The sequence below is a fragment of the Leopardus geoffroyi genome, chromosome A3 (genome assembly GCF_018350155.1).
Source record: "Leopardus geoffroyi isolate Oge1 chromosome A3, O.geoffroyi_Oge1_pat1.0, whole genome shotgun sequence".
NCBI lineage: Eukaryota > Metazoa > Chordata > Mammalia > Carnivora > Felidae > Leopardus > Leopardus geoffroyi.
In genome coordinates, this window is record NC_059336.1 from 91,596,432 (window position 1) to 91,609,472 (window position 13,041).

The 13,041-nt window shown below is 41.4% G+C and overlaps 1 protein-coding gene and 1 long non-coding RNA gene across 7 annotated transcripts in view; one reads left to right on the forward strand and one right to left on the reverse strand.

The window, feature by feature from the left end:
* Window positions 1-3,906: 3,906 nt before the first annotated feature.
* EVA1A (eva-1 homolog A, regulator of programmed cell death) overlaps window positions 3,907-13,041 on the reverse strand; it is a 47,135-nt gene continuing 38,000 nt past the window's right edge. For 5 of the 6 annotated variants that reach the window (XM_045446625.1, XM_045446626.1, XM_045446627.1 and 2 more), the window contains one exon: window positions 3,907-5,202. In XM_045446625.1, coding sequence (XP_045302581.1) covers window positions 4,829-5,202 — 374 coding nt within the window. In that variant the 3' untranslated portion in view covers window positions 3,907-4,828. The remainder of the gene's footprint in view (window positions 5,203-13,041) is intronic. The other variant, XM_045446630.1, reaches the window with a different exon arrangement.
* LOC123581017 overlaps window positions 10,762-13,041 on the forward strand; it is a 28,487-nt gene continuing 26,207 nt past the window's right edge. Inside the window, exon 1 of the long non-coding RNA XR_006703555.1 lies at window positions 10,762-10,866. This is a non-coding gene — a long non-coding RNA (uncharacterized LOC123581017). The remainder of the gene's footprint in view (window positions 10,867-13,041) is intronic.

Below are 13,041 nucleotides of genomic sequence, written 5' to 3' on the forward strand. Positions count from 1 at the left end.
CCTTTCATGGGGCACTGGGTGGCTCAGTTGGTTAAGCCTCTGACTCTTGATTTAAGCTCAGGTCATGATCTCACAGTTCCGGTTCAAGAGATCAAGTCCCCCATCGTCCCTCAGCCTGCTTGGTTCTTTCTCTCTCCCTCTCTCTCTCTGCTAATCCCCAGCTTGTGCTCTCTCTGTCTCTCTCTCTCTCAGAATAAATATATAAACCTAAAAAAAAAAAAAAGATATCCTTTCATGATAAAAACTCTCAATAAATACTTTAAAAAAGCCTTATATGACAAGTCCAAAGCTAATATCATACTCAACAGTGAAAAGTTAAAAACTTTTCTTCTAATGGGGCACCTGGGTGGCTCAGTCAGTTAAGCGGCTGACTCTTGATTTCAGCTCAGCTTATGATCTCATTGTTTGTGAGTTTGAGCCCCAAGTAGGGTTCCCCAATGACAGCACAGAGCCTGCTTGGGAATCTCTCTCTCCCTCTCTCTCTCCCTCCCCTGTGCTCTCTCTGCGTCTCAAAATAAACAAATAAACTTAAAAATAAACTTTTCCTCTAAGATCAGGAACAAGATAAGGGTGCCCACTTCCAGCTCTCCTATTCAACAAAGTACTAGAAGTCCTAGCCAGAGAAATTAGGAAATAAAAAGGAAAAAAAAAAAAAGACATCCAAATAAGAACAGAAGAGGTATAATTGTTTCTGTTTGCAGGTCACATATTGAAAACCTAGAAGACTTCACCAAAAAACTCTTAGAACTAATAAACAAATTCAGTAAAGTTGCAAGATATAATATCAAAGTACAAAAATCCCAGTTGTGTTTCTCTAGACTACCAATGAACCATCTGAAAAAGAAATAAAGGAAATAATGCCATTTACAATAGCATCAAACACATTAAAAACTTCGGAATAAATTTAACTAAGTAGTGAGAGATTTGTACCTGGAAAACTATAAGAGTTTAATGAAAGAGATTAAAGAAGACACAAATAAATGGAATGATATCCCATGTTCGTGGATTGGAAAAATTAATATTATTAAAATGTCTATACTACCCAAAGCCATGTATAGAGTCAATGCATCCAATCAAAATTCCAGAGGCACTTTTTACAGAAATAGAAAAAAAATCCTAAAATTCATATGGAACCACCAAAGACCCCAAATAGCTAAATCAAGCTTGAGCAAGAAATGCAAGCAGGAAGTGTCACACTTCCTGGTTTCGAATCATATTACAAATCTAGATAGTATGATACAGGCACAAAAACAGACACATAGACCAATGGAACAGAATCAAGAGTCTAGAAATAAGCCCACACATAGATAGCTAAGTAATATTTGTCAAGGGAGCCAAGAATACTCAATAGGAAAAAGATAGCTTCTTCAATAAATTATGCTGGGAAAACTGGATATTTACATGCAAAAGAATGAAATTGGGCCCTATTACATACCACTTACAAAAATTAACTCAAAATGGATTAAAGACTTAAGTGTGCTTTTTAATTATTATATTTATTTTTTTATTTTGAGAGAGAGCGCGAGCTTACATAAGGGGGGGAAGGGCAGAGGGAGAGAGAGAATCTTTTTTTTTTTTTAATTTTTTTTTTTCAACGTTTATTTATTTTTGGGACAGAGAGAGACAGAGCATGAACGGGGGAGGGGCAGAGAGAGAGGGAGACACAGAATCGGAAACAGGCTCCAGGCTCTGAGCCATCAGCCCAGAGCCTGATGCGGGGCTCGAACTCCCGGACCGCGAGATCGTGACCTGGCTGAAGTCGGACGCTTAACCGACTGCGCCACCCAGGCGCCCCGAGAGAGAGAATCTTAAGCAGACTCCATGATCAGCTCAGAGCCTGATGTGGGGCTCAATCTCATGACCATGAGAAAATCACTTTTTTTTTTTTTTTTTTTAAGAGAGAGAGAGTGTGTGAAAACCAGAGAGAGGGGCAGAAAGAGAAAGAAACAAAGAGAATCCTAAGAAGGCTCCACACTCAGTGCAGAGACTGACATGGGGCTTGATCCCAGGACCCTGGAATCAACCTGGGCCAAAATCAAGAGTCAGACACTCAACTGACTGAGCCACCCAGGCATCCCTAACGACTTAAATATAATACCTGTAATGGTAAAACTCCTAGAATGGCACACTACACAAGCCAGGCCAAGTAGTCCTTCCCTGTGATTTTAATCTTGAACCTTGAAGCAAGATGTTTCTCTCCTCTTGTGTCCTTGTATTGGGATGATGTTAAATCCAAAAGCGCCTGGAGTGTACTCCCTGCCATTAGTGAAGGTTCCGCTGAGGGGGCTGAGATGTGCCATGAGTTGATAGTGACTACCTGTGCCTCACAGTGTAGGAAGAGACTCTTAAAGGAAGTTGGTGGGAGTTTCCTAGGGTGACTATGCTTCCTAATATGTCAGATGTTTAACTGTCAGCCGGTGTTTCTCTGAGGAAACATGGAAGACCAGGGAAGCTGCATCAGAAGCATCCTTGCCATGCTGTCTCCTGAGCTTAGTAAACTGTGAAACTGCCTACACACACACACACCCCACTTGTGGCTGTATGGATGCTTGGTCAGTAGCAATTAATCCAATACACTACGTTGGTCTACATATGTCACAGTTTCTTCTGAAGGAGAAGAAAATGAGACCAGCAATAGAGAGAAACAGAGGTGAGAGCTGAGAAAGAACAAACTTTTGTTTCAGCAGCTGGACCCCATCATCCATGAAGCCGGATCCAACCTCACCTTTCCCAGTTGTATGAACCAATAAATGCCCTTAAGTTGGGTATCATTCTATTGCAAATGAATGTGGCCTCCTGCAGAAACTGGAACCAGGAGTGACAGACCTAAATGTAGAACTGCTTGGGTCAAGATAAGGAATGTAAGTCCTCCCTATCTTTGACTGAAAGCTGGAATCCTGGGTATATGAAAGTGAAGCAGTGGGTTAAACTGTTATCTAGTATTTTGTGCCTTAGGCAAAGCCCCCACCGCCCTCAAAATGGGAACTTATATGGACTTGCCAGAAAGGCATCAGGATATTGGACTAAGAAAACCAGATGACCCAGAACCTTCCCAAACACCTTTACCACTGCCCCCTTAGCTCCTGCTTAATGAGGGTCATATCTTTCCCTGTTGTCAGCTTTGGATGAATCCTGGGGATGAAGACACCTCAATGTTTCACTTTTCTAAAAGACAGAGATGGAGATGGATGAGGTTAACCTAAAGCCCAGGCAATTATTGCCTAGGTACTGAAAGCACAAGGGTGGGAACCCAGACTCAAAGACATTGATTTAACAAGATTTTTGGCAGTTGTTACTAGCCAATGAGGCAACCCAAAATGGTATAATCGGACCAGCCACCAAGGTTTCAAGCTAACTATATTGTCCCCTGGGCAAACAGAGCTTTGTGATCATTCACTTCTTAAGACAGCCCACCAAGTCCCTATCATAGACAGTGGGTTGCTAAAGCAATAGAGACCCCAGCAGAGGAAGTCTCAGGACCATTCTTTCAGACATACTGATGACACCAATGGGTGCCAATGGAGATACTCTCAGTAGGAAGGGTCAGGAGCACTGGAACAGACTAAGGAACACACTGCATGTCAAGAGAAGGGAGCCAACAGACCTATAACTCACAGTGCAGAGGTGCTTGGGAATCTCTCTCTCTCTCTCTCTCTCTCTCTCTCTCTGCCCCTCCCCTGCTTGTGCATATGCTTTCTCTCTCTCAAAATAAATAAATAAACTTTAAAAAATGTTAAAAAAAAAAAGTCCCTAGTTAGTCACACAAAGGCCATTTCTTTATTCTCCAGTTTCTCCATTCCTCCTAATTCCCCAATTATTAAAAGAGCCTGGCAAAAGACCATAGCCACCTATGAAATGACTGCCATTTAAGGTAAATATAACCACAGAGATGGACATGAAACAAAAAAGATTTTATGTAGTATTTATTATTTTTTTTTATCTCATCCTAATTTTGGCTTTATTCCTCATCTCCCATTCCCATTCTTTTCTTGGAAATTCAAACTTGTTTTTTTAACAAAATGTTTCAAATCATGAGTATCTAGATTTATAACAAAATTTCTGTCCTCCAAAGGGGCGGGAGGCAGGGGGAGACACATCTTTTATTCTTATGCAGCATCTTCAAATATGCATGTTAATATATATTTTATAAACTATTTAAAATAAAACCCTTCATCCTTTGAGGTTATTGATATTTTCTAGTTCACTGACACATCTCCCATAATACATTAATTCTATCCATCTTCATGAATGAGGTGGGAGCTATACTAAAAAATAGGATTTTAATCCCTGAGGTGCCAGTTAAAATGGACAAGGTTGCCATTGCAACACGAGATTTTTAAAAATCAGCCTTAAATAATAAGCATAAATCATGCTATCTGGATGAGAATCACCTCCATAGCATGGGGTCGTTTAGAAAATTGCATTTACTGGGTTAAGTTCACCCTGCTATTCCTAGCCTTCATGCCATGAAAATCTTCCTTTTGTAAAGGAATAACACAAAGCAATGAAGTCTGCAGAAACTTCTGAGATCCTCAGAAATCAAGAGAAACCACAGTCCCGTTTCTCTAATCTCCACCCACATTGTTGGAGAGGGTTTTCAGCACCGTTCCAAGACCTGGAAAGGTTGATGAACTGACTTGGGTTTTCTACTTCTCCATGAATTTAATCGAAAAGGAAAGATGAGTCCTCCTGTCTGGGAAATGGGCGTGTCCTGCTTATCTCTGCCCCCAGGGCTTAAGCAGAACTGCATTCAGCCCTGTGCCCACCCTGCCGGCGGACCCTGGTCCTCCGCAGCGGCTTCCAGAGACGCGGGCATCCGTTCCCGCTCCTAGTAGTAGCGGTTCAGGCTCCTGGTCCCGGGCACCTCGGGCTGGCCATTCATCCAGATCTCCCTGATGATGCGTTCCCGCTCCTCCAGTCGCTGGGCGCGCTCCAGCTCCTCGGCCGAGGTGAACACGTTCTTGTTCAAAGTCCTCTCGAAGCGGCGGTGTCTCCTGACGGAGATGTCAGACGCCGTGTCCGAGCTGCCGTCGTCGCTGTCGCTGCTGTCGCTGCTGCTGTCTCGGTCCTGCAGGAACTTCTTCCGGGGACGCTGCCGGCAGTCTGTGTGGCAAGAGATCCTCATCACCAAGGCGGCCAGAGTGAGCACCAGCCCGATGCACACGCCGGAGACAAAGTACAGAGCTGCGCGCTCGGGGTTTTCTGCGGGAGGAAACAGAGGCATTAGTGATGTCGACTCCAGATGCGCAGAGGAAACAGAGCTCCCGCCCACCTTGCACACGTCTCAGCACATCTCAAAGTTCCGATGGTTACACATATTGCCCTCCTATGTGACAAACTGCATACTGTATTCAGAACATAATTATCAACAAGTACTGAATCTGGGTATAGGGTGTATGGGATTCTTTTCCTATATCCTTGCAACTTTAAATTTGAAATAATTTTGAAAAAAAGTTAAAAGAAAGAAAAGTATTATTTAACACCTATTATAAGCACAAGTGTACTTAGATGTCATTTGCTTAAGAGATGTATGTGTCTAAGGGCACCTGGGTGGCTCAGTCGGTTAAGCCCATCTGGCTCTTGATTTTCAGCTCAGGTCATGGTCTTACAGTCCTCATATCCAGCAGGCTCTGTGCTAGGCATAGAGCCTGCTTAAGATTCTCTCTCTCTCTCTCTCTCTCCCTCCCTCCCTCCCTCCCTCCCTCCCTCCTTCTGACCCTCTCCCCCACTCGTGTGCATGCTCAATTTCTCTGTTTCTTCTTTCTCTCTCTCATAGATGTATTGTGCTTAAAGCCCATTTTTGCCTATATGGGAAAATTCTTGGCTTCTGAATATGCTCCTGCAACCCCTGAATAACCTTTTAATCACAGCTGTAAGCAGCAGCAGTTGCTCCTGCTTCTTCCTCTTCTTCTTGACAACAAATTTATAAATAAAACCAAGGATAGCTGCCTCCCTTATTCTAACTATACCATTACAGGTCCAGTCGACAAATGTAGTTAGCTTCCAAGATGCTCCCCGCCCCCCCCCGCCCCCCCCCACCTCTTAGTATTCAGACTCTTGCACAAGCCCTTCCCTTTGAGGGCTGGACCTAATGGGCTGGACCCAGTCAAGGATTTCTAACAAATAGAATATGGCAAAAGTGATGGATGAGTCTAAGATTAGGTTATATAAGACTGACTTCCAATTTGCTTATGCTCTCTCTCTCTCTCTCTCTCTCTCTCTCTCTCTGACTTTTCTCACTCACTTGTTCTGATGGAGCCAGCTGCCATGTTGTGAGCTGCTCTATAGAGCGGCCCACATGGCAAGGAACTAAGTGTAGCCTCTGGCTAACTGCCTGGAAGGAACTGAATCATGACGACGGCCATGCAAGTGAACGTGGAAGTGAACCATGCCCTCCTGGTGCAGCCCTGGCCTTGCAGCTAAGCCAGTCTCAGATTCGTGACCCACAGAAATGACAAGATAATAAATGTGTATTGTTTTAAGCTTTAAGTTTTGAGGTATTTTGCTTTGCAGCAATAGATAGCTTATACAATCACAGACTGAAAGGCCAGAGTAGGTAGTTTATAATAACCTCATCAGGTAATTTGTGGGGGAGAAATTTGAACTTTTCCTTGGTGAGAAAAGAAAATAATCATTCTGTTGATGTGCAATATGCTTAGTGAGCCCAATGATGATCCCTGTATGATGTGCTCAACAGGATGAGAGACTTGGAGTGAATAACCTTCCCTTTCTAGGCAAGTATGAGAACATACTCAAGGCATGCCTGGCCTTGAGTCACAGGGCATAATCAATGTGATATGACCCAAGATTGCCATCAACAAATTAGTTTTCCATAATCTGTATTCACTTGTACGTATGAATCAAAATACACATTGTTTTGTAGATTTTTAAAGAATGTAAGTGGTATCATATATATATTTTTTAATTTAAGAATATTTTTTAGGGAACTTTCCAGATATGTCAACAGAATTCTTTCTGACTGCTGCACCATGTTCTGTAGCATGGACATATCAAAGTTTATTTAACCATTTCCTTAATACTATCAATATAAGTGGTTTACAATTTTTTTTACTATTTTGAGCAATGCTAGAGTCAACGTGCTTGTGTTCTTGTACACATCTCTTTATACACATGCAGAATTATTTCTACAGGTTAGTTACCTAGAAATAGAATAACTGCATCAAAGGACATAGGCATTTTGAAGTTTTATGCATCCTAAATTGTACCCCAAAAAAAGGCTCTATCAGTCTAAACACAGCATATCGAACACATGTGTTTATGATACCTCCTTCTCTCCAAAACTCCTGCCAAAAAGACAGTTATGTGAATAAAATAGATATAAATTAGAGGTATGAAGAGGAGTGAAGAAAACAGAGGACACTAATAGTAGATGCAAGAGTAGTCAACAACGTATATGTGGTGAAAAGGAAATGACATCAATATCATAGCAGTGTAACATATCCCTACTTTTTGTGTCTCTTGTTTTTAACAGCTAATTAAGCATCCATCCACAAACAAAAGTGTCTCTGTGGGAGTCTTGTGATCCAACAACATAGCCCAAGAAACCCGGGAGGAGTCTCGCCCACCTGATCATCCCATAATGGACCACAGACAGACTTCAGTTTGGGCTGTGGAACTAGCAACCCCAACACCAATCCTTCCCAGTTGTGTTTGGGGAAAATTTTGAAAAGTGCTGACTTGGATGAAACAGTTCCAGAACATCGCTTAAGGAAACAAACAAACAAACAAACAATAAAGGGGTTTGAAGGAACTTTTCCAGCATTGCCCCTCCCCTCCAAGTTGACAGCACAGAATTGAACTATCCGGTGGCACCACTCTGTGGGGGGAAATGAGAGCTGTGTGTGAGTGCCTGGTTACCCCAGCTACGCTGGATACAGCAGGGAAAAACCCATTTCCCTCCAGGAACATCCAGAGTCTAAAGTGGGATCCCCATGACTGAGGGGAGGGAAGAAATTGGGAAAGAGACAGATAAGACTATCAAAGGGCATTAAAGAGACATGGTTCATGCTGACTGCACTCAGGATGTCTGGAGAAAGTCCACCCACAATCCACTGGGAGAACGTCAGCCAAGGATCTCTCCACCAGCTGACAGACACCCCTCATGCCCCAAGTGCTAAACCTACACTTTCCCTTGCTCTAAGGTGGCTCCTTACTCAGGCTCCAAGATTGGCAGCAAAAGAAAGCTGGGTAAACTAGAGTGCTATCAGAAAAATAGACAAGGATCTGTGGGCAAGAGAGAAACCACAAACTTGAGCTGTAGCACCACCTTCTGGAAAACAAAAGGGAGGTTTCTAGTAGCCAGCCAGGTGAGCTGTAAGAAGATCCAGAAAAGACATAAAAGCTTTAAAAATTTTGCCACAAGAGGGAGTAAGAAGTGTGGAGCAGGTGTATAAATGCAAGTCCAGATAAAACAGGATCAATGAACAATATATTGCATCTGAAGGCAACTAGTGAAGATTTGAGGAAGTGTCTTTTACTTTAAAGACAAAGCAGCAACACAAAGCTATAAGGAACATGAAGAATCAAGAAACTTATCACCACCAAAAGATAATAATCCTTCAATAAAGATTTCAAAGACATGAAATCTTATGATCTAGCAGGTAAAGAATTCAAAATAACAATGAGCTATAAAGAAACACAGACGACAATTCGATGAAATCAGGGAAAAAATACATGAACAAAATGAAAAATTTAGCAATGAGATAGAAACCTTAAAAAAGAACCAGACAAAATTCTGGAGCTGAAGAATTCAATGATTGAAATGAAAAATGCAATAGAGAGAATCTGCAGCAGAGTAGATCAAATGGAAGACAAAAATAAGTGACCTAGAAGCCAGTTGTTTTCAAATAACCCAATCAAAGGCAAACAGAGGAAAAAAAATGACAGAGTGAAGAAAGACTATGTGACCTGACCATTCAGTCAGATGTACAAATATTAGCATAATCGGAGTTCCAGAAGGAGAAGAGAGGAGGAAGAGGCCAGAAAGATTATTTTTAAAATAATAGCTGAGGGCTGCCTGGGTGGCTCAGTCGGTTGGGTGTCCAATTCAAGTTTGGCTCACCTCATGATCCCAGGGTCATGGGATCAAGCCCCACATTAGGCTCCATGCCGAGCATGCAATCTGCTTGGTAGTTCCTCTCTCTTTCCCTCTCTCTCTCTCTCTGTCCTTCCCCCCTGCTCATGTGTGCTCTCTCTCTCTGTATAAATTAAAAAAAAAAAAAAAATAGCTGAGAACTTCCAAAAACCGAGAAGAGGCTTTGACATCCAAGTTCATGAAGCTATTAGATCACCCTATTATCTTAAAGCAAAAACACCTCCAAGACACATTATAATGAAATTAAGAAAAAGAATCTTAAGCACATCTAGAGTAAAAAAGAGTGTAACTTATAAAGGAACACCCATTAGGCTATCAGTGGATTTCTCAGCAGAAACTCCACAGGCCAGGGGAGAGTAGAATGACATACTTAAAGTGTTGAAAGAAAAAAATTGCCAGCCAAGAATACTCTATATGGCAAAGTTATCCTTCAGATATGAAGGAGAAATAAAGACTTTCTTAGAGAAACTAAAGCTGAGGCTATCCTACCTTACAAGAAATGCTGAAAGGAGTTCATCAAGTTGAAGTGAAAAAATGCTAATTAGTGACATGAAAACATTTGAAAGTATACCACACACTGGTAAAGGTAAATATGCAGTCTGATTTTAAAAACTCTAATTCTGTAACAGAATCACGTATTAGCCACTAAATGATAGTATAAGGTTAAAGGAAAATAGTATTAAAAATAACTATAACTATTACAATCTATTAATGGACACACAATGTAAAAAGAGGTAAATGGTGACATCAAAACTATAAAGAATAAAATGGTGGATCTTTTGTACGCAGTGGAGAAGCTTTCAATATTTTACTAGTGACCATGATGTTAGCTTTGGGCTTGTCATATATGGCCTTTATCATATTTAATTATGTTCCTTTAATACCCAATTTGTTGAGGATTTTATCATGAAAGAATGTTGTATTTTGCCAATGCATTTTCTACATCTATTGAAATGAACAGGGAAACAGAAGGAAGTGAAATCACTATCTTTAAGAGATGTCTGCATTCCCATGTTTGCAGCAGCATTATTCATAATAACCAAGACATGGAAACAATCTAAGTGTCCATCAACAGATGAATGGATAAAGAAAATGTGTTGTGACCATGAGTACATTATTGCTAATTGAGATAAGTCAGACAAAGTAAGACAAATACTGTATGTTATCACTAATATATGGAATCTAAAGAGGCCCTCTTCACAGAAACAGAGGGTATAGTGATGGAACAAGGGCTAGAGAATGAGAGAATCGTAGCTGTGTTGTTTAAGGCTATAAATTTGTAACCACTAGACGAATAAGTCCTGGGGATTTAATGCACAGCATAGTGAATTACAGAAAACAATATTGTATTACAGGCTTCAAAGTTGCTAAGAGAACTTAATTGTTTCACCACACACACACACACAAAAAGAGATAATAATTAGGGGACGTGAGACACATGGTAGCTAATGTTATGATGGTAATCACACTGCAATATATGAATATGACAAGTCAACACCTTGTCACCTTAAATCTATACAATGTTATGTCAATTATATCTAATAAGAATTAATTGCTTGATATAAATAAATACATGTTCAGTGAAGGGGGATGAAACTGAACTCTGTCTGGTTGATATCCAGCAGAAACTGAGTGAACTGAGGCAGCTCTTGCCTTAAGGAGCAGACCAGCAGGGAAGCAGACCCAATCATTCCAGGACCAAAGGGAAGAATTATTACGAAGCATAAAGAGGGATCTCTGGAAACATAAAGGTAAGTGGAAAGCTAAAGTTCAGATATGGGGCTCTGAGGAGGCTTTCTAGAAAAGATACCCAAATCCATGCTTTTACCAAGATGGAAAACCATTGGGCAGAACTGCATCAATTTGAAGCCTCATCTAAGTCATTTCTTAAACACCACTTACCTACCCCACTGAATTGTGGTAAGGGTTAAAGCTATTACAGATGACCAGCATAAAGGGATTATCCATGATCTTGACAAAGATAGGCATTCAATAAATAATAACTCACTCTATTTATTTTCTTCCTCCTTCTCTCCCTCTCTTCCTTCCTTCTGAGTTCTCTCCCTCCCTCCCATCCATCCCTCCATCCATCTAATCTATCTGTTTTCCTCCCTCTTTCCCTTTCTCCCTTACCTTCCTTCCTTTTCTCATCCCACCCTTTCTTCCCTGTGAATGTATTTCTCCATGTTTTTCACACCCTGCCCTCACAGCCTCCCATTACATAGGTTAACTTGGAAGATGGTTATTGAGCTTTATCTTGGGAACCACTATTCTCCCCTCTCCCCAGCTTAACTAGTCCATCCTGTCCTGCTACTCCAACCAGAAAACATACTTTTTTGCCTACAGCAGTCTCAGACAAGGATTCCTAGAGAAGCCCAGCAAAAGCAATGAGAGAGAGCGAGGGAGTTTACTGGGCCTCACTGGATCCTGAGGAGGTGACTCAGGGTTGATTTTCACAGCTGATATAATTTGTTTTGGTTTTCTTCATCATGCTTCTGCAAAAATCGAAACTGTAGCTCTATCGTGGTTGTTTTTTTCTCATCTCTGCTCCAGGTCACTTCCTCTTGGCCAATGATCCACCCTGGTCTTGGCCAGATCCAGACAGCTGTTAATTGCCCAGGAAGTAGAGTGGGGAGGGCTATTGCCGGTTGTTTTCCCTCAGTAAATAAAAATAAATGTATTGCTGTATCTTGCTTCCTGCAGGGTCATTGTTTTCATGAGCAGGAAAAGGCTCTATGTGGAGGTCCTGGGACTAATTTCATTTGCACCTTCAGAGGTCAGACCATGCCCAGCAAACTCTGCAAAAGAGCAGAAGCAGCCCAGGCCAGATCAGCTGGTCTCCGTGCAAGTGTAATTGGTTCTCCTGCCTAGACTTTTCTTGTTGGCCTCAAAGCTTGCAATCCCTTGACTGCAAAGAAAAAAAGTTTTACAAATAGGTTTTAAAGAGAGTAACAGGGCTTTTGTAGTATCAGGGAGTATTCAGCATCATTTCTTCTCTGAACTCTTCAGGCATTGCAAGGATTCCTCTTTATGAGATTCTGTCCCTCACCATAAAGAAGTGAAGACTCCTACTAACACTTCTGCCCTTTCTGAAATGCTGGAGAAAGCTTCCCTCCTTCTTCCATCCCTGACTTGTTCTTCCTCAGGAAGAGGGAATATTGGAGAATCCCTGCCCCACTAGGCTGGCTCTGGAGTATACTCCCTTGCTTTCACCTCTTTTGAGGCCATCCTCACCTTTTTGAGGCCATCCAGGCCATAAGCACTCCCCGAAAGAGGCCTTCTGTTCCCTTACCCATCATCCTAATCCACCCTGCTCACCTTTCTTCACCTGCGGCAGGAAAGACCTGCCATCGTATCACCCCAGGACTAAGGGGAGCTAGGTAGAAGGCCCAGAACATTCTCTGTTGTGGCTTAACCACTGCTATAGTCAGTACCCTATTCTGATGTGTTTCTGACTCCTTGAGTCCGGAAGGAAGAGTGTGATTAATTAGCCCCTCCAATCTAGGCAGCACTTTATGTAGTTGTATTATAATCAGTTATATAACTACTATTTTTCCCATATAACAGTGAGAAAATTGAGGGCAGAATCCACATGATTCACTTTGAATTTCCAGAGCATCTAGCATATTGCCTTGCTCATTATGTGTATCTCACAAATATTTATTGAATTAAATCATGAATACACAGTTTCTAAAAGTCCAGTTAATAAACTTATTGTATGTTGATTAACATGTATATAGATGTATGTAGGTGTATATATGTGTGCATACATATAAATGTACATGTATGTGTGTATATAGCATTAAAAGAGTAGGGAATGACAAAAATTTGTAAAACAACCATAAGCTCACAACCTGAATATAACTACATACTGTGTAGTGTAGTGAATGTTCTTCTGGTTTTTTTTCCTGTCATATGAATATGTA